General features: G+C 40.4%; 2 protein-coding genes across 2 annotated transcripts; one reads left to right on the top strand and one right to left on the bottom strand.

Annotated features, from left to right (window-relative positions):
- The first annotated feature begins 2,091 nt into the window (after window positions 1–2,091).
- LOC136686587 (long-chain fatty acid transport protein 1-like) lies at window positions 2,092–15,302 on the top strand. The gene is made up of 12 exons (XM_066660479.1): window positions 2,092–2,264; window positions 2,438–2,832; window positions 4,106–4,273; window positions 6,490–6,559; window positions 6,718–6,809; window positions 6,921–7,030; window positions 7,879–8,088; window positions 10,966–11,092; window positions 11,291–11,428; window positions 12,035–12,199; window positions 13,244–13,390; window positions 13,748–15,302. Exons 1-12 carry the CDS (start codon window positions 2,092–2,094, stop codon window positions 13,903–13,905), a joined length of 1,953 nt encoding a protein of 650 aa, XP_066516576.1. The 3' UTR covers window positions 13,906–15,302.
- A 1,247-nt stretch (window positions 15,303–16,549) lies between these two features.
- LOC136677300 (zinc-binding protein A33-like) lies at window positions 16,550–19,169 on the bottom strand. Its single transcript, XM_066654807.1, has 6 exons — window positions 18,924–19,169; window positions 17,820–18,047; window positions 17,714–17,736; window positions 17,419–17,537; window positions 16,811–17,332; window positions 16,550–16,572 (listed from the first exon to the last, which is right to left on the bottom strand). The coding sequence occupies exons 1-6, from the start codon at window positions 19,167–19,169 to the stop codon at window positions 16,550–16,552; spliced, it is 1,161 nt and encodes a 386-aa protein (XP_066510904.1).
- Window positions 19,170–19,720: the final 551 nt, after the last annotated feature.

Below are 19,720 nucleotides of genomic sequence, written 5' to 3'. Positions count from 1 at the left end.
AAGAAACCTGGGTTGGACCCTCTGTATTTCTAATCTACCCTTTCTCTCCAAAATCATGGAAAGCGTTGTAGCCACTCAGCTGCATGATTTTCTATCCTCAAATAACCTATATGAACACTTTCAGTCTGGTTTTCACATTTTACACAGTACAGAGTCTGCTCTGGTTAAAGTTTTGAATGACCGGCTGCTGTCTTTAGATGCCGGATTCCTTAATATCCTGGTTCTCTTTGATTTAACATCAGCTATTGATACAGTCAGTCACAACCTACTTATATCAAGACTATTGGTATTTCTGGCCTTGCCCTTCTGTGCTTTCATTCATACCTCACTGAGAGACATCAGTATGTTACTATTGGTTCTCATAAATCTTATTTGGCCCTGGTAGATTGTGATATTCCTCAGGGATCAGTCCTTGGTCCTTTGCTTTTTATTATTGGTATTTCTCCTCTTAGTCAGATTATCCACAAACATGGTTTAAAATTCCACTGCGATGCACTGTTCCACTGTACCTCAGCACTTCTTCCCTCGCGGCCTCTGCCCAGGCTTTGAGTACATGCATTATGGAGTTAAATATCTAGTTGCAGAACCACTTCCTCTAACTAAATGCAGACAGGACCAGAGTTTTATTATTTGGAACGAAGACATCACTTTCTTGAGCATCAAATTTCTCTGTAAGTATTGATGGTGTTGATGTTAAGCCAGGCCCATTCCGTTAAGAACCTTGGCTGCCTCCTAGATTCGAGACTCACCCTTGACTCTCATGTTACACTAGTCACTAAAACTACGCTTTTATCATCTGCTGAATATTGCACGCTTACGTCCCATGTTTAGTGACAGTGATGTTAAAATATCGGTGAATGCTTTGATTTTTTCTCGTATTGATTATTGGAATTCACTGTTCTACTGTCTTCCAGTCAAACTGTTAAACCGTCTTCAATACAATCCAGAATTCCACAGCTAGGGTTTGTACCTCCACCCTACAGCACATATTATACCCGTTTTTGCAATATAGTGTGTTTGATGCCTAGTGTGAAATATCAGCCTTAACCCAAACCACACAAAACTACTTCCTGACATTAACCCTCAAACTCACTCACTCATTTACTCACTGACTGAGAGGCTGGGTGTGCTTGAGTGAATGAATGAATGATTCTATCATTAAGGAACTGCTCTAAAGAGTCATCAGAGACAGTGTGTCCTTGTTTAGTGTTGAGTCCTTATACTCTGTGTGTGTGTGTGCTGTTATTCCTGTTTGCTGTTTTGTATGGTGAAGAGTGACTATATATTGCTGAAATTTTTAGGCCCGTCCAAACATGTTGAGAGAGAGAGAGAGAGAGAGAGAGAGAGAGAGAAAGAGAGAGAGAGAGAGAGAGAGAGAGAGAGAGAGCAAATAACGACAGAGTAAGAGAAAGGACAGAGCCAAATTAAAAAGTGACAGAGCAGCTACACCACTACAAAATTGCGAGAATGACGGAGAACAGTGCAGAAAGATAAAAATAGAATAGAGAGAGAGAGAGAGAGAACTGAGAGCTGAATGAAAATGTGCAAAGAAAGTAAGAAAAACAGAGAGAGAGAGAGAGAGAGAGAGAGAGAAAGAGAGAGAGAGACTGCTTAAAACAACAGTGCTTTTATTAATCAGTGGCGGGGCTTGGATTGGGAGAATGGGCGGGGCGTAGTCTGGACCAATCAGAGCCGCGTGTTGCTGAGGGAAACGTGGGGGAGTGTGTGATTCTGTCTCTGCTCCTGGACAGAGGCTGCACTCAGCGACAGGGTGAGACTCGACTTTAACACACACTTCAACATAACGGTTAGATAAAGTTATTCTTCAGTTAATAACAATATTAATAATAACACTGTTTTCATTACGGTGAGCTGTGTTTAATCACTGTGATTTTCACCATGAGTTTACTCTTCTGTTTTCCTCCCCTCTTTTTCTCATTATTTATTTTCCTTTATCTTCTTTTCTAATGTCTTCTCTCATCTCTCCAATTCTTTTCTCTTCTCTTCCCTTCTCTTATCACTAACTTTGCTTCTCTTCTTATTACTTCCATCTCTTCTCTTCTCCTCTCTTCTCATGTCCCTTCTCGTAGTATGGGTGGGGTGGTGAGTGGAGGTGTGTTGGTGCTGGGGGGGTCTGTATGTGTAGGGAGGTGTTTGGGGGTCTCATGGTGCTGGAGTGTTGCTGCTGGTTTTGGACTTTACCTTGGAGCTGGAGGCTGGCGTTTTGTTTACACAGCGGTTCGCACCATCAGAAGAGACCTCAGGTCAGACTACACCTCTCTCTCTCTCACACACACACACACACACACACATACACTGGAGCAGCTGCCCACAATACCTAATGCCAGTTGTTGACTAGAGGGGTATAAAGCATGAATTCTATGGATATACTTACTGTAACACACACTTTCTCATAATTAACCCCTTTCTTCCCCAGTGGCCTCTACGTGCTGCTACGTGTGAAGAGGATTGTTCGTCATTACCTCCGCCACGGGGACACCATTCCCTCAATCTTCGCCCGACGGGTGGCGCTGCACCCAGACAAACCAGCGCTGGTGGAGGAGGGGTCCGGGACGGTATGGAGCTTCTCAGAGCTGGACAAGCGCTCGAACGCGGTGGGCCGCTGGGCTCTCGAGCAGGGCTGGAGGTCCGGGGATGTGGTGGCCGTGTTTATGGAGGGGCGGCCCCTCATGGTGGCCCTGTGGCTGGGACTGGCCAAGGTGGGCATAGAGGCAGCCCTCATTAACTTTAACCTCCGCCGAGAGTCACTCCTCCACTGCTTGGACGTCTCCGGGGCTCAGGGTATCGTCTTCGGGACTGAGCTACTGGGCGGTGAGTAGTGCTGGGGGGGGGGGCGGGGGGGCACGGCCCAAATTTGTGGACATGCTATAAATTGAGTGTACACAGACACACACTGGAGCAGCTGCACATAAGCATGGGGTAAAGTATGGCATAGAGGGGTATGAAGTCCTTCCAGCATTGGGTTGTGGATCAGTGGAACTGTGGTCTCTGGCGTGATGGAGCTCTACTCAACACATGACGAGTTGAAGTGGTGTTTTTGATCCAGAACCAATCATCCAACATCAGCACTTGACCTTACTGATGTTTATGTGGCCGATTTCCACCAAACCCTCACAGCATTTTTGTGGTCACCATCCCAGAGTGGGTCAGGTGAGCTGATCTTGGCTGAACTTTGTTTGGAGAATGTGTAAACATCCTTGTCAATGAGAAAATAGTTCTTAAAGCAAGTAGTGACTGGTTTTGTGGTTCACTAGATGTTTCCAGATGTTCACCAGGAGCTATACATTATGGACCAGCTTGATTGAATGGTCCAGATGTGCTGGACCTGGAGAAACACATCTAGAGTCTAGCAGTTTCTAGATCTGGCACATTTCCACTCCATGGTTCCTACACGACTCGGCTCTACTTGCTTTTTGGTCCTGGTTTGAAGTTGTTGTCTGGTGTCGTCTCAAAACCCCATCTCTAACAGAAACAGCGGGCATTGGAAACCATGGTGGTGGTAACGTTAAGCGGTGTTTACTCATGGTGTATTGGCGTGTTGTTGTTGTTTGAGACTGAACACAGCTCCGTCATCAGTTCAGACAGATCAGTAGAGTTTGTTCCTTCCTTGTTGCAGCGACCAGCTCTCGCTGGATTCTTTCTTCAGCCACCGATCCAAGGAGCGTTTGAACCTCTTCAAAAGACCACGGCGTAAATTTACGAGCTGCTGTCATGAGTCAGATAAAAACAAATGTGACCTCTGCTGCAGCTGGAGATTTTACAGATGGAGAGTTGGTGCTGGACGTCTGCACAGTGTGGCGTAGAGTGACAACTCTCTCGACAATCAGCATTCTGCAAGGTTTACATGCCATGGTTTAGTCCCTACTCGGCTCGCTTTGAACCACAAGAGAACAGGACCTGATAGAGGAGCAGAAAAGACAAGTAGAGTCAAGTAGGGACCATGCAGCGGAAGTGCCATAAATGTTATTCCAGTCTTCGATTTGATCTGTGGTTATGCCAGAGTTACCCATAATCAGGGCTCTAGATCATCACTATTCAATCTCTCTCTCTCTCTCTCTCTCTCTCTCTCTCTCTCTCTCTCTAGCGGTGATGGAGGTTAGAAGTTCTCTGGCTGGTCGTATGAAGATGTTTTGGACAGGTCCGTTACCTGCTGGACACTCATCCTCAGACCTCTGTGTCCAGGACCTGGACCTGATGCTGGCGAGCACACCTCAGACCCCTCCACCTGTCACTCACAAAAAGGGCTTCAACGGTGAGTGCAGCAGTTAACTACAGACGCTCAGCACCTTTAGGTCTGTCCCCCGTAGAGCCTGCTGCCCCAAGACATCTGAACCAAACATATGCATATGGACCAAGCTCTCTTCAGGACTTCCTCCTGGAGTTCTGTGTGTTGTTGACATCCCTGAATTGTAGACTCTGAGGACTGCAGGCTCCATTTGGGACAGGGCTCAGTCATGGACCCTTGTTTTAAAAAAAACATATTATCACAGGATTTCTGCATGTTGAGATTACTCAACACTACCCACCCCACCCTGCCCCCTGCGCTCCATCCCACCCCTGACGAACGCCAGTAGACTGTAAATAGTGTGTGATCTGTGATAAAACCTGTCACGTCTCTGAGATCTCCAACTACATATAAACATAAATAAGTCTGTGTGACGTTAGTGTAATGAAAGAAGTTGGAACCACTCACTGTGACATGTTCACACTTTGTGAAGAACAGCTGGAGAGAAGGCTTAATTTGTGTGTGTGCGCATGTGTGTGTGTGTAAAGTCTGGAATTAGTCACTGTCTCCACATGTCTATAGAAATATTTCAGGTGTTGCAACAAAAATAAAATCATCCACCCAGTTTCTCTCTCTCTCTCTCTCTCTCTCTCTCTCTCTTTCTCTCTCTCTACTCTTATATGGGGTAATAAACAGCAGGGAAATTTCTGACTAAATAAACAACCATTCTTCTTCAGGGCGTCAGTACCAGTTACAGTCGGTGAAAACACAGCTGGACAGAGACAAACAGAGAGAGAGAGAGAGAGAGACAGAAAGATGAGAATGAATGAAAAATCTAAAAGAAAGTAAGAATGGAGATGGGCAAAGAATAGAGGTGAGAGTGAAAGAAGAGGAGGAAGATGTAGAAGACTGAAATGAGAGAGGGAAACATGGGAAGAATGGAGACAGAAAAAAGAGAGTGAAAGTGAATAGGAGGGAGAGCAAGAGAGAGAGAGAGAGAGAGAGGGAGGGAGGGGTGGGGTCCTCTTGTGTTCTGTGGGTGAAATTGGGGAAAAGGTTACATTCCAACCAAGAGCAGGGTGGTAGTGAATGAGAGAAAGAGAGGGAGAGGGGGATGAAAACACTTGGCTGGACGAGTAGAATACAAATGCAGGCTGTAGAGAGTGAAACAGAAACTGGGGGGTGGGAATGAGGGGGGAACGTCCGGACCGTGACCAAAGAACATGTTTCCTCTCACTTTCTTTGTTTGTTGTGGATGAGGTTTGTTTTATGAGAGGAATGACCCATAAAACATCTTTCCTCAAATGCTCTAAATGATCTTCTCACATTTCACCATAAAGAAAAGCAAATGAATACAAGAGAAAAGAAAAAAATGAGGTGATACAGTACCCAAGAGAAATATATATATATATATATATATAGAGAGAGAGAGAGAGAGAGAATAATGGAGTGCAAATGTAGCTCTCAGGGGAAAGAAAGGAGAGAAATTAGAAGGAAGAGAGCAGAAGCCTGAGGGACAGAAAGAGAAGTTTACAGTGACGAGAGGGATGAAAGCGGTGATGATGAGGTAGAAAGTTTGCTGCGTCCAAATTGGGAACTTAACACTAATAATTTGATTAAAAGTACACTAATAACTCCACAGTGCATCCTTAAAACAAGTGGATGTTTGAGTATGGTAATGATGGACACAGCTGTCTCAAAGTCCAATGGGAAACTGGGAGGGAGGAGCTTCTCACGTCTGGAAAATTTATCCCAATTAGTGCCCTACTCCCTACTTAGTGCACTTCACAGAGTATAAAACTAATACACTCAAACAGTGCCCAGGGATATGACGCTTATATAAATGGTTTTATTTCCAACATACAATACACAATTTAGTGCAGAATCTGTTATTTTATGACTTACACTTTGCACTACAGAGTATGGATGGTGACATCTGCGTTTCAAAAAATGGCAGACAGTGTAGAAGCTGTAGCTTAGTATGGTGTTTGTTTTCATAGCAATAGTTTCCCACTTCCTGTTAGTAAGAAATACTGTTGTATGTTAATGTTTTGTGTACTCCTCTGGAACTCACACTTATACAGTTTAGTATTAGTGTGTATTACACACAGTGTTAGTTTTATCTGAAAATCTGTGGACATAGCAACAACTATGGAGGGTTCACTTTTTTTTGTGACCATGTGTGTATTTGTGTGTATATTGAAATATGTGCTTGTGTGTGTGTGTGTTTGTTCCCTCTGTAGATAGGTTGTTCTATATCTACACCTCAGGCACCACTGGTTTACCCAAAGCTGCCATCGTAGTTCACAGCAGGTCAACGACACCTTCTGCTTCTTTATTACTTTTAAATTTAACAAATGTTAAATAAACCAATTTTATATGGAATACCAAAGTTATATGCCAAATGCAACAGTGTAGAGACCCATGAAATAATATGTCAGATGTGTGTTTGTGTGTGTGTGTGTGTTCAGGTTCTACCGTATCGCAGCATTTGGGTACTACTCCTTTAAACTGCGGCCTGATGACATAATTTACACCTGTCTACCTCTGTACCACTCAGCAGGTGAGTGTGTGTTTATATTTGTGTAGATTAATCTCAAGGTATCATTAAGAGCCCATGACAAAAATGACAAGATCAAAGCCACACACCTGATGATTTGTCCTGGTTTCCTAGGCAACATCATGGGTGTGGGTCAGTGTGTGATCCATGGTCTGACCGTGGTGATCCGGAGGAAGTTCTCTGCCAGCCGCTTCTGGGACGACTGCATCCAGTACAACTGCACGGTGAGCGGAGACGGTCGTCTGTTTTTTCTTCTGTGTCTGTACATTCTTTGTTTATTTGTAGAAGTGAAAGAAGGTGAACACAACCTTTGCAAATCATAGCAGTAATGGAGCTGTGCCCCAAGATTTACCCACGTTTTTTTACGATATACTTCCTAATGGGCATGAGTGGTATCAATTTTTCCTGCCATCATACCTTCTCATTATATCGTGGGGGTGTGGCTTACTTTTACAACAATCATTCAATAAATGTTAAATTGTCAGTTTGAAAACCGCTCAGTTCAACTGCTATTCAGTACAGTGTAGTTGATTCTGACCGACTGCTGAGCTACTTTTACCTAAACCCTGTGCTAAAGTCATAACTGTGGTGGGCTACTGGGCTTGTGTTTTTTCCCCACCTGTTTTCAGAATGTGACATCACCAGTCAGTGAGCTCCCACAGCGCCCCCTCCCTGTAGCTCTCTTAAATGCACATGAATGAGCTCATTCGGCAATGTACTGACGAAACAGACACGTCATAAATTTGAGATGATTTTTATATACCACAGTGCATATAACACACAACCCTACTGCTACATCAGGTTTCACTGTTTTTAATTAATTCAGACAAAATTATAATCAACTTACCTGCTTTCAAAACTTGTGCCCTAAATTGGACATTACTTAATAAATTTAGTTATTAAATATCTAATAGTAATATTTTTACATTAGAAGTGGCATTAGTTATGTTACTTATATGTCATCAGTTGGTTTAAAATAATAGATCATTTCACTTTTTGTGGGTGTGTATTTATGTGAATATTAATGTATGTGTGTGTGTGTGTGTGTGTGTGTGTGCGTGTGTGTGTGTAGGTGGTACAGTATATAGGTGAGATTTGCCGTTACCTTTTGTCTCAGCCGGAGCGTTGCTCGGAGACGAGTCACCGGGTTCGTGTTGCCATTGGAAATGGACTCCGCCCCAACGTCTGGGAATCGTTCGCCAAGCGCTTCAAAATTAAACAAATTGGAGAATTTTATGGAGCCACCGAGTGTAACTGCAGCATCGCTAACCTGGATGGAAAGGTGTGTGTGTGTGTGTGTGTGTGTGTGTGTGTGTGTGTGTGTGTGTGTGTGTGTGTGTGTGTGTGTGTGTGTGTGTCAGTATGTGTATTGAAGGCTAAGAGACTAATATGTTACTTAATATGTTACTTTAAAGGCCAAGCACCACTTAATGGACCCCCATGAATATTTCACATTACTTTAGTTACTGACATATATAAGTATGAATTAAAATGAAAATAACATGCTTAATTTGCTTTAAAACTGACAATTTTATTAAATTGACGGAAAAACCCGAGCTCGCTACGGAAATTCCTGAACGCAACCGTGTGACGTCACTGGTGGACAACAGCTGAACCACGCCGACTGTTATGACAGTATCTGGATGTTACAGAGGCTCTTGAACACCTTTCGTTGGTTTTTTTTACATGCCCATATTGTTGGAAAATCGCCAGTGAAATGAGCTACAGATAACGGAGTGAGCGGAGGGTCCTTTCCAAAGTGCCCGTTTAAAGTTGACAAATTTAGTCCATTTTCTGGATATTTTGGGATCTTTGGGCCATTTGTGCACCGATGTCCCACTGTACATTGAATTATTGCAGCCAAAACAACACACCTTTTCGCCATTTTGCATTAAATTAAGTGCAACTTCTAGAGTTGTCCACCGTCTACGTCACATTCAAGACACCTTAGATTTTTTAGAGTTTCCGGAGACCGTTGGGTGGGGGACCAACAGTCTTTTAAACCTTATTCCTTCAATTAGTAAGAAATAACATTTTTTCTCACTATCAATAAACACAAGTTAGGAACTCATATTCCACTGTATTTATTTGTTTGACACTTTCATATAGCTAGTGCTTAGCCTTTAAATAATAAACAAATGCATGTTGTCTCCATTGTTAATTTGGCAGCTGATTGTGATTTAGTTTTTAATTATTAATTATTGGGTTTTATGTAGTTTTACTCAATGAAAAGTAAAAAAAAAATTGAGTCTAATTTCATTACATTTTATTGCTAAAATATTTCGCCTTATATTTAGTCAACCGTGAATGAATGAATATTCTTTAACAAAATGTTACTCTTTTAGAGGTATTTATTAATAACTTTCATAAACAATAGCTTAAATTTTAAATATATTTTGCGTTTATTTAACAAGCTGGTTCGATCTAGAGGAGAAAATAATAAATACAGATCTTTGTACGTGAATATGAAAATGTTTTCAGAGAATTTAACCCATTACGGTGAGGTGAGTTTCTGATATTCAGCACTGTTACTTTAGTGCAAATTTATATAAACCTTATTTACTGGAAGTTGCCTTTCCTTACACTTATCTCAACAACTTTGTCTTTGAAACACGTCCAACCAAGTAACGTTTAGCTGTTGTGAAAATCATTGTGGTTACGGGGGTACATTGCAAAGGCAAAAAAAAAAAATAAATAAAATAAAATCATTCATATGTAGCCTACACAGCTCAGACAGTCCTCTCTACTCAGTAAAATATACAGCACAGGACGCCCTCTACTGGTTAATATTAACATTATGCCAGAAACTGTTAGGATTAGGATAAGGAGAAATGTTTTGGTGGACTGTGCGCTAATAACCGTGCTAATAGTTTAATCAAACTTGTTCCAGTTGCCAGTTAACATTTACCTGTGTTTATAGTGGCCTCACACAGCTAATGTAGCTGCCCCTTAGTGTGAAGAATGACTAATTCAGCAGGATTTGAAAGGCTGTGAAGGCTGTTGGAGTTAAATGCCCAGTGTGACCTGAACTGCTAAGATACAGAAAACGAGCTGGGCACCCGCCTTATCAACACTACACAAGGCTAAACATGTCACATTTCATAAAATCATATTTTATGATGTAGGCCGAAATTGAGCTTCCCCTCCTTGAAAGACCAGCATCCGTCGGTTTATTTATACGTAAATTCTACCCCCCGTTCCTTTTTAAGAAAATGACCCTGTCGTACCAACAAGGCGTCTTTTCCAGGGACTTGACTAGTGTCCTCTCAATGGCCAGCAGAGCTAGGCTGCTTAAACGGCCTTGGCCCATGTGAAGTGTGTCCGCCTGTGAGTGCTTTGTGACGGTGGAGGGGCTCAGCAGCACCCGCTGGACAGAAACTGCGATAGAAGTCAGAAAGAGTGATAGAAGTCAGTCTCCAAACACAAGCAGCTACAAAAAACCCACCAGAAATAGAAGCTTGATTTGTCGCTAGTCGTTTTTAACAAAGAAAATGCCGCTAAAAGGATTAAGAAAATCTCCGGTTCAACTCAGAACAGAATGAAAATGTAATGCTCCCTCGGATCTCTACACCAAAGGGTCGCTGATTCGCTCATTTCGCTGTCAATCAAAAAGGGATTCAGCCTCAGACAGATCATCCAATCATCATGCAGAAGCTGAGCGTCCGGGCCAGCGAGGCCAGCCCACTGCCCCATAGACCCCCAGAGACGCTGAGCGTCCGATGGGCGGGACAAAGCCCAGCCTTTATCCAATCACTCTTCTCGTTTCCCTGCACTTGGCTGCTTCTCCATTGAACTCTGTGTTTAAAGCACTGTCTTTACCAGTGATAAGAAGCTGATTCTGAACAAAAGTTGAGTGCGTTGTAGTGCATATTTATTCAATGACATGTACACACAACAGTATATATTTGATCACTTATTTTTTGACATTTTAGGGGAAGCTGAGCTTCCCTTGCAGTCTTAGAGCAATCGCCACTGATATATATATATATATGGCTCGGATCACTTTTACAGATTTTATTGAGATTAAAATTTTTCTATTTTATATAAATATATATACTTAGAAGTGGACCCTAACCTCTTTGTAACATAAGAGTTGTGTTGAGATGAAAGTCTGTTTTTAAGGAGGATTATTAAGTTGTGCTTTATTTTGTTTGTCCAGATGGGGGCGTGCGGCTTTAACAGTATGATCCTCCCTAGCGTTTACCCCATCAGACTGCTGAAGGTGGAGGAGGAGAGCATGGAGCTCATCAGGGACGAGAGGGGGCTGTGTGTGCCGTGTGGACCTGGTGAGGAACACAAACACACACACACACACACACACACACACACACACACACACACACACACACACACACTGTGTTCTTGGAGTGAAGGAGTTTCAGTCATATCTTTGGGACCCTTTGGTTCTGTGTTTGTGGTCCAGAGCAAATAATACAACGTCAGCAATGTTTAATATTGTGTGTGTGTGTGTGTGCGTGCTGCAGGTGAGCCCGGTGTTCTGGTTGGACGGATAAATCAGCAGGATCCTCTGCGGAGGTTTGATGGATATGCAAATCAAGAAGCGACCAATAAGAAAATTGTACACAACGTGTTCAGGAAGGGAGACTCCGCCTACCTCTCAGGTGCACGTGCAGATACTTTCAGTTTCACTTTCGCTTTCAGTGACAATGGATGTTTCCTCAGATGGACACAGTGCTCAGTGTATTCTAATTTATTTTTTCATTAAGACACAAAAATTGCTTTAAAGAAGAATGTAACCATCTGTAGAGTATTGATTTCTGGAAAGAGAAATTCACTTTCTGTCATTTAATTCCATTCATATCATTTCACTTCCATGCATTTCCACTTCATTCCCAACACTTCCATCCACACAGTCATATCCATACACTTCCATTAAACTTCATGTACTTTCTTTCATTCATTTTCATTTGCTTCAATTAAATTTCATAAATTTCCATTTCATTCCCTTAATTTAATTTACTTCCATTAATATCATTTCATTTCATTATATTCTCATTTACTTCCAATTCACACCGATTCACATCCATTCACTGCTATTCAGTTTAGTTCAGTTCAGTTAATTTCATGCTGCATCCTTTGGTTTTTGTTGTTCTAGCCATTATTCAGTACTCGGGGAGTTATTTCAGTACTGGAGAATGTGTTTACATCGGGCTGTGCTCTGTCCAGTTCTTTAATTTCTCCTCCATGTGTGTTCTCCTCTGTCTCAGGGGATCTGATGGTGATGGATGAACTGGGGTACATGTATTTCAGAGACCGCAGTGGAGATACGTACCGCTGGAGAGGGGAAAACATCTCTACCACAGAGGTGGAGGGAGTTCTGAGCTCTTTACTCAACCAGACGGACGTAGCTGTGTACGGGGTCTCTGTCCCAGGTCTGTTCAGTTACCTTCATGACAACAAGAGTTTTACCAGATCTTTTTTCTTTTTTTGGACTGACGGGGTTTAAATAAACTGTTTTTAGAACTAAACTAGTTTATTAATGAATAATGATTGGTCTGATATATTTATATGAAGACATACAGTGTACAGCAGCATGAAGGCTGCTTTGACCTGTGTTAATTTCCCCCAAAATTGCTTACATTTATTGAATCATTTGAGTCTTTTTTTTTGCTGCTCCCTCCTTCGTTCATACAGTCCCTATGGACATATTTTTTGAATGCTTGAATGAGCCACAATACTCGTAGCCAATCAGAACACACACTGCTTATTCAGCTTTAAAGATACAGTAACAAAATCAAAAAAAATATTGCGACTATATTTAAAATGTGAATCTCTGTTCCACAACATACACATATAGGGCCTATACCAAACCCTAGTGAGCTTTTATGTCGTAGTGGTCGCACTCTCAATACCTAAGTTGTCCCAGCTTTTAGCAACTTCAAATATGCTACGTACTGAGATACCTTAATCTGGTGGAATTTTAAGGCAGCATTGATCTGTACACCAGCTGCAAAGACAATCCCATGATGCAAAGCAAGCACAATCTGTGTATTTCACTCTTCTCCCAGAGCAGAAATAATTGAAATCATGACCAATACAGGAAGACTAGAATGCATTGTGCTGAAATTCTGAGGCGACGTTAACAGCTGAGGTAGGTAAACACCGGGTGCGTGCAGTGAGCGGGAACAAGCTGTGACCTAATCCCTCTCAAACTACAGTGTTTCAGTAGTCTGCTTCATGAGGACAGACATCTGTTAGAACGCTGCCGACAGCTGCCTATGGAGTCAGTGCCTGCTCAGGGAGCTCTGTAGATTTTGGGACCGATATATAGACTGCTATAAGATTTATAAGCCTTATTGTTTGGTTCTTACACGTTATTCTCTCTCTCTCTCTCTCTCTCTCTCTCTCTCTCTCTCTCTCTCTCTCTCTCTCTCTCTCTCTCTCTCTCCCTCCCTCCTCTTTATCTTTTTTTCCAGGTGTGGAAGGAAAAGCAGGGATGGCAGCTATAGCCCACAGTGGTGATAGTTTCAACTGTGACTCATTTCTGAAGGATGTGCAGAAGTGTCTCCCCTCATACGCCCGTCCAGTCTTTCTACGCCTCTGTCCTGAAGTGGACACAACTGGTGAGAGAAAGGAGGGCCGGGGGTGTAGTGAATAAGTGCAGTTTTTTTTTTATAGTATTCCTTGAGCAAAACATATTGTTTTTATATTTTACACTGTTTTACTGTCATCAGTAATCTCTATCATGACTTTACCTCAGGTTTGCATCTCCAATGCTGAACTGTGCAGAAATATAGAGAAATGGATGGAGTTATTCTTCATTTTCCTTCTACTTTATGATTATCATCTTTTACCTAGAAGATGTGATGATCAGTTCTTTTCATGTTTTTGAAGCTTCTTTTTATTCTTTTCAGAAAATGTTGTATATAACATGGACTGTTGTATCTAACATTTTTACCCACTTTTCTGACACTCCTCAGGTACGTTTAAAATTCAGAAGACCCGTCTACAGAGGGAGGGATATGACCTGCGTCACTCTACCGACCGGATCTACTTTTTGAACAGCCGAGCAGGGCGTTACGAGGCTCTGACTAAGGAACTGTATAACAAAATCCTAGAGGGTAGGATGCATTTATGAGTGTTGGTAAGCACAGTGCCTTCCATGCAGGTGGGGTTCAGTTCCCTGCCCAGGTAACCACACCACACAACACTACACCACACCAATAAGGGTCCTTGTGAATGACTCCTAACATTACATTAGCCTACCTCAGTAACATGATTTAAAAATGTACGTTGCCACACATCTGCTGAATGCTGTAAATGTTAATGTAAACAGACCATGGGTGGAGATTTATTTAGAGCTGTGTACACTTGGTAACAACTGTAATAATCTTCTGTACTTTAGTCCCACTGTGGTCAGAAATAAAGCTGTACATAAATACATGGGAGTTTTAGCGGCTAGCTATTTTTGAAGCTAATCTTATAGCCGTCGTTGAATACTAGTGATATGAATTAACCAGAGGTTAGTGTTTGAAATTTTGACTTTTGGTGCTAACAGTGCAAACGTGTCCACACATGCATGTCCTACATTAATTTATTAACGTTTTTTATGAAACAAGTGAAAAACTGACACTCACCAGGTTGCAATTTTTAACATGGCCACCCCCATGTGCGGAACTTAAAAAAAAAAAAAGTTATATATATCTATATATATATATAGAATACCACTCATAAGTAAGCCACTCAAACCTTGATACGTGCAATATGCCCCAAAGTTTGTAGACTCCCCTCTATATAATGAGAGGTTCCAACAGCACTTAAAGAACTTTCTCTATAGACCTGTACATTCAAACCAAGAACCCTAAAAGAAAGAACCTTTGACTTTTAAAAGTAGGTTTTAAAACATTTCCAATTTAAACACTTTAAAGTGTTATTTTTTAGACATAATTACAATGTCCAAACTTGGAGTCTACGATGATCCTTGTGTTGAAATGTAATGCTGACCACTGTGAACGTTTATGAAATGAGCTGCTTTATAAAACTTGTTGTTGTGAATAGGCTTTTTTTTTTGGGGGGGGGGGGGGGATTGTTTTATTTGTGGTGTTTAAGTCACTTTACTTTCAAATTACATTCAGCTGATCATTTCCGAATCAGCCCAGAAATCAAATTCTCAAGCATATTTAATGTTTTGATTCTCATCCCGAAATGAATGTATTTATTGAATCAACCACAAATTTTACCAAGCGACACCTTGACTCATGATTAAGACTTTGTTTACTGTCTATTTGACCAATGTGCCTTATAACTATGTGTGAACTGACCGATGAGGAAGCTGACCACTGACATTTACTGTCTCTGAATTGTTCAGTCCTTTATTTTAATGAAATGTAAACGATTAAAGTGAAACTGTGGATAAATTTAAACTTTAAATCATGTTTAACTGTAATTTGAGAGATAATCTTAACAAAACTTTAATGTCTGACACAGAGTGTGTTGTGGTGCCTTACACAGTGCGTCCTACTGAACTCAAAATTAAAATCATTATAAATTGTGCCGATGTCTGTTCATTTAATATTAGACAGATATATAAACAGTGTGTTTTTTGCAAGGTTATTAAATACCAATTATTGATGTCCATATGTGCTTATTTTTAGCTTCCAAAAATAAACAGCACTGAAGATTGTGGGGTTTTATGAATAACTTATGAATAATCTTTTTTTGCCTGACTTTCCACTGCAATTTTGCATCCTGTTGCTTTTGAAGATGCAATATCACTGACTTCAACACATTTGGGAGAGTACACAAAATGCTGGTTCTGTTCCTTCAGCTCAACACACCGACAGGAGAGCCATAGCAAATAGGTCTGTTGAATCAGCTCTGTGTTCCAAATTGTGTGCGCTGTAGTTTTATAGCAGCAGTGTATAGGGTTAATTTTAGGGTTAGGTTTAAAGAAAGAATTCAGGGTAGGTTTAGGGTACAATTTGGAGTTTGCTAGTCGTATTTATGGGAAAGACTCCATGAAGTTAATAGATGTCTGTGTAAGGTTCTCTGAAATACTGAAGACACAACTGTGTGAGTTTCTCTGTATGTGTGTTTGTGTGTTGTGTGTTATTTGGAAACAGAGTCATAAGGGATTATGCTTTAAACAATTGTAAAAACTACTTAAACGATTATAAACTAAAAACAGTGGTGATTAGCATAAATTAGACATCAGTTCAGTCAAAAATAGGAGTTAAATAAAACAAGTTAAGTTACTTTTTACCATAAGGAGTATTCTTAGTATTCTTTTGTCAAAGTTAAGAATAAGTTTATTTTAAATGTTGATGGATAAAGTTTTGCAAATGGTCTTTTTTTGTTACCTTGACTTGCATCACTGCCTTGCATCAACCTGAATAAAAATATATATATTTTACATTGACCTATCTTAAAAATTCCCTTCAAACAATTGGAAGAATCACTAAAAAAGAACCACTAAGAACATCAGAGACAAGAGAAAATTCTGAAATAATAGGAGTTAACCATTTGTCAATTGTTCAGATATCCTCCGATCATATTTTCTAAATAAAAAGAGCCCTGCTAATCATGTAAACTTTGGCTGGTAGATTGTATTCTGGTGTGGGATGAAGCAGATTATATATTTCTGTACTTTTTTTTTTTGTTTCCCCAGTGACATTACCATTTGTTTAACACAGGTTCAGAAAGATGATGATATTGCGACAATCACAAACTGGAAAGTTACAAAGGCTTAATTAATTAAGTTATGCTACAAAAGAGAATGATCTTTATCTGGTGAAGTATGTGGCCACTAAGAAAGAAACAGAAATGCACAGATATAGAAGTATTCTCAACTCTTAGAATAACATCAAAAAAAGAACAAAGAAACTGAGGAAAGATAATTAAATGTATATTGTTAAAATCCGTTATAATGTTTAACTCCTTAAAGTTCCTTTATACAGTTGTAAATCCAAAGACACTCTGCTGTGCTGAATCTCGTACAGCAGGGAAAGGTGCAAAAGTGAAATTTGTCAATTTCAGTTGTTTACAAGCCTCTAAATCTGAGTGCGTAACTGAGACTTTAGCTGGCAGAATCTTCAAAGAACCATAGTTTAATACTTTAAAGAAGGGGTAAACCTTCTCTCTGGAAATGCCATTTAAAACATGTAATAACTGATTTGTAACACAGTTATAAAAGCTAATTTGCCCTGCAAAGCAGTCGAGCTGTATCCTGATTCTCTGACATCTGCTGGAAGAGCCCCCAAAGAAAAACACCTGGCTAAATGGCTTATTAAATGCCCATATTCCATCCTCAGAAGTTATTGCCATTGGTTTCTTTCTCTTGACGGACTTCTTTGCTACCCCTAAGATCCAGTCACTGCTGTTTCCTGCTTCCACCTCCCAGCTGTGGATTCCTGAGTCAAACCCTTCAGATCCCAGGACAAAGGACTGAACAGAAAACCTCTCTGGGTTATCCGGCAGGTCCTGCAGCTGGCCAGGTGTAACTTTAACCAGGTCTTCAGACAAGGAGAGGGTTTTGTTTGCAGAGTTTGGGTCCAAAATCACTGGAACTTTAAAAGCATGGTTTATATATGTAAACATAAACATATGGAACAGAAATCAAATTAGAATTGAAGAATTATAACCAAATACTCACAGTAAGGACAGATGTCTTTCATTTTCTCCCACACTTTGTATTTCAGGTTCCCCATATGTTTAGCCACCTCAATCAGGGCTCCTGAATCCAGTTCTGGGTTCGGTTCAGTGTCCTGAGCACTGAACCATGCACACACACACACACACACACACACACACACACACACACACACAATTAAATTAAATCTGAATTATTGCTAAGAGAGCAATCCAAGACTAAATACTTGACACAGAACAGTTCATGCAACACGTCACAATCAGTGAAGAAATATTAAACATGAACATTTAAAATTTACCTCTGCTGTGCTTTATTCAAATTCTGACAACACACAGAAGACAAAAGCATTAGACTGTAATCAATAAGCAAAGGCTTTTGAGCTCACCTGTGAATAAAAACCTTACCTGTAGAAAGGAAGCATCACTCATGCTCAAGTAATCAGTTATACTGCAGACTCTGGATTGAAGGTAGGCCTTCTCTAAGTTCAGTTTCCTTGTCTTCTCTACTATTCTCAGATTCTTCTCCTTCTTTTCCTCCTCCAAAGCGGTGATCCTGGACTCCTCTTCTCTGAGGAACTGATGAAGCTTCATAAACTCCTCCTGTATCTGACTCTTTGTCTTGAGGGTCTGAGACTAGAAGACGGGAAAGGAAACTGATTTAGTTTTCTAATAATAGTGCTATACAATAATTTAACAATTAAATTTAAGTCTAGATATGACAAAGCATATTTTGTACATATACCTTGACTTGGGCAAACATTTTAAGGAGCTCTGACTTTGCGATGGTGTTCCTTGTTTGTTTATGCTTTAGACCAGTCAGCTTAGCCTGAAACTCGTTCTGGAAAAATAATTTATTTTAAGTTGCACACAGTACAATATTTCTAATCAGAAATGTTTTCATAATACTGTATGTAACATAGGCAGCACAGACAAGCCCCGTTGAGACACTTTATTAATCCCCTTAGGGAAATTCAATATCTGCGTTTAACCCATTCGTGCAGTAAATACACAAACACTCTAGTGAGTGATTTTTCACACACACTTGGGACAATGAACACACACACACAACCAGAGCAGTGGTTTAGGGGTTGCCTTTCTCAAGGGCACTTCAGTTGTGGATGAATTTTTCCTGCTGGTCCTGGGAACTGAAGCTGTGATCTTCCCTTCCCAGGCTCGCTGATCTAACCTTAAGGCCATGGCTGCCCCAGTAGATGTTGAGTGATCATTAATAATTTGCATATGTACCAGTTTTCCCCCATAAATTCTAACTTGTACTGGATTATTTTTCATCTTAGACAGTGACTGAATTGAATGAATGTTATTAGATTTACTAAAACAGTCTATTGACAAGAAAACTGAACATTCAGTTGACAACTTGGCGCTTTGTCTTTCCTTAATAAGGTAATTCTAGTAGAAATATGATAAAATATTATAATATTAGAAATGTTCTATACACATATAATACTATATGTACATTATGCCAACTATGAAAATAAGGGTATGTTTAACATTCAATAATTTATATAGACATTGTATGGGATCAGCAGCTTGCAGTGCTCTGTCGATGGGTGGATTGTCCAGAGAAGATCGTTTCCTACACAGAGGACATTCTTTTGCACCACGTTCTTTCCAGCTTCTTTCCAGACAAGCCCTACAGAAACTGTGAGTGCAAAGAAGGATCAAAGGTTCTTCATAGAGGTCACAGCAAATTGTACATGTTAGATCGGTTTCCAGTGAAGACGGAGCTGATGCCATTGTTTTGTGATCCAGTCGACTGTGATGATTAAATCTGTGTGACTATATGCATTTGGAAGTATGTATCTATATCTGTGTCTGAAATCGCTTAGAGGCAAAACCGAAACTTGCAAAACATGTAAATCTACCTTGTGCTTTCTGTGTTTAGATTACAAAACAAATGCAAATAGAGTAACACTTTCAGTTTCAGCCTGCTCATAAATGGTACCTGTTAAGTAAGCTGTTTGATTTAAAAAAAAAAGTGGTTATTAGACAGTGGTTGTACCAGTGTGATGGTTTAGTAATTTTTTTTTTTTTTTGTATTTTTAATAACAATCAAGACATTTCATAAAGAAATAACTGCACTCTAGTCAGAGTTTCTAACTTGCCACTCAGTTCCACCATAAATTGTGTAGTAGTGTAACTTTGGCTTTCCAATCCACCTAAAAGTGTGATGTAACTATATTCAAGCATTTATTGCTCCCATTTTAAATGTTGTAGAATTTCTGAGCCTTTTTCTAACCTAAAAAGAGCTTGTAACAATCTAAAGTTCCACCTTAACTTTACATTCT

The sequence above is a fragment of the Hoplias malabaricus genome, chromosome 2 (assembly GCF_029633855.1).
Source record: "Hoplias malabaricus isolate fHopMal1 chromosome 2, fHopMal1.hap1, whole genome shotgun sequence".
NCBI lineage: Eukaryota > Metazoa > Chordata > Actinopteri > Characiformes > Erythrinidae > Hoplias > Hoplias malabaricus.
The sequence above is the reverse complement of the archived record's forward strand: the minus strand, read 5'-3'. Positions and strand labels throughout refer to the sequence as shown.

Coding starts and splice junctions, on each gene's coding strand:
- LOC136677300 (XM_066654807.1), bottom strand. CDS start 19,169: ATGGCATCAGCTCCGTCTTCACTGGAAACCGATCTAACATGTACAATT. Junction 17,737..17,819: donor GTGATGCTTCCTTTCTACAG/GTAAGGTTTTTA, acceptor GTGTGTTGTCAG/AATTTGAATAAAGCACAGCA. Junction 17,538..17,713: donor TTGAATAAAGCACAGCAGAG/GTAAATTTTAAA, acceptor TGCATGGTTCAG/TGCTCAGGACACTGAACCGA.
- LOC136686587 (XM_066660479.1), top strand. CDS start 2,092: ATGGGTGGGGTGGTGAGTGGAGGTGTGTTGGTGCTGGGGGGGTCTGTA. Junction 4,274..6,489: donor TCACAAAAAGGGCTTCAACG/GTGAGTGCAGCA, acceptor TTCCCTCTGTAG/ATAGGTTGTTCTATATCTAC. Junction 6,810..6,920: donor ACCTCTGTACCACTCAGCAG/GTGAGTGTGTGT, acceptor CTGGTTTCCTAG/GCAACATCATGGGTGTGGGT.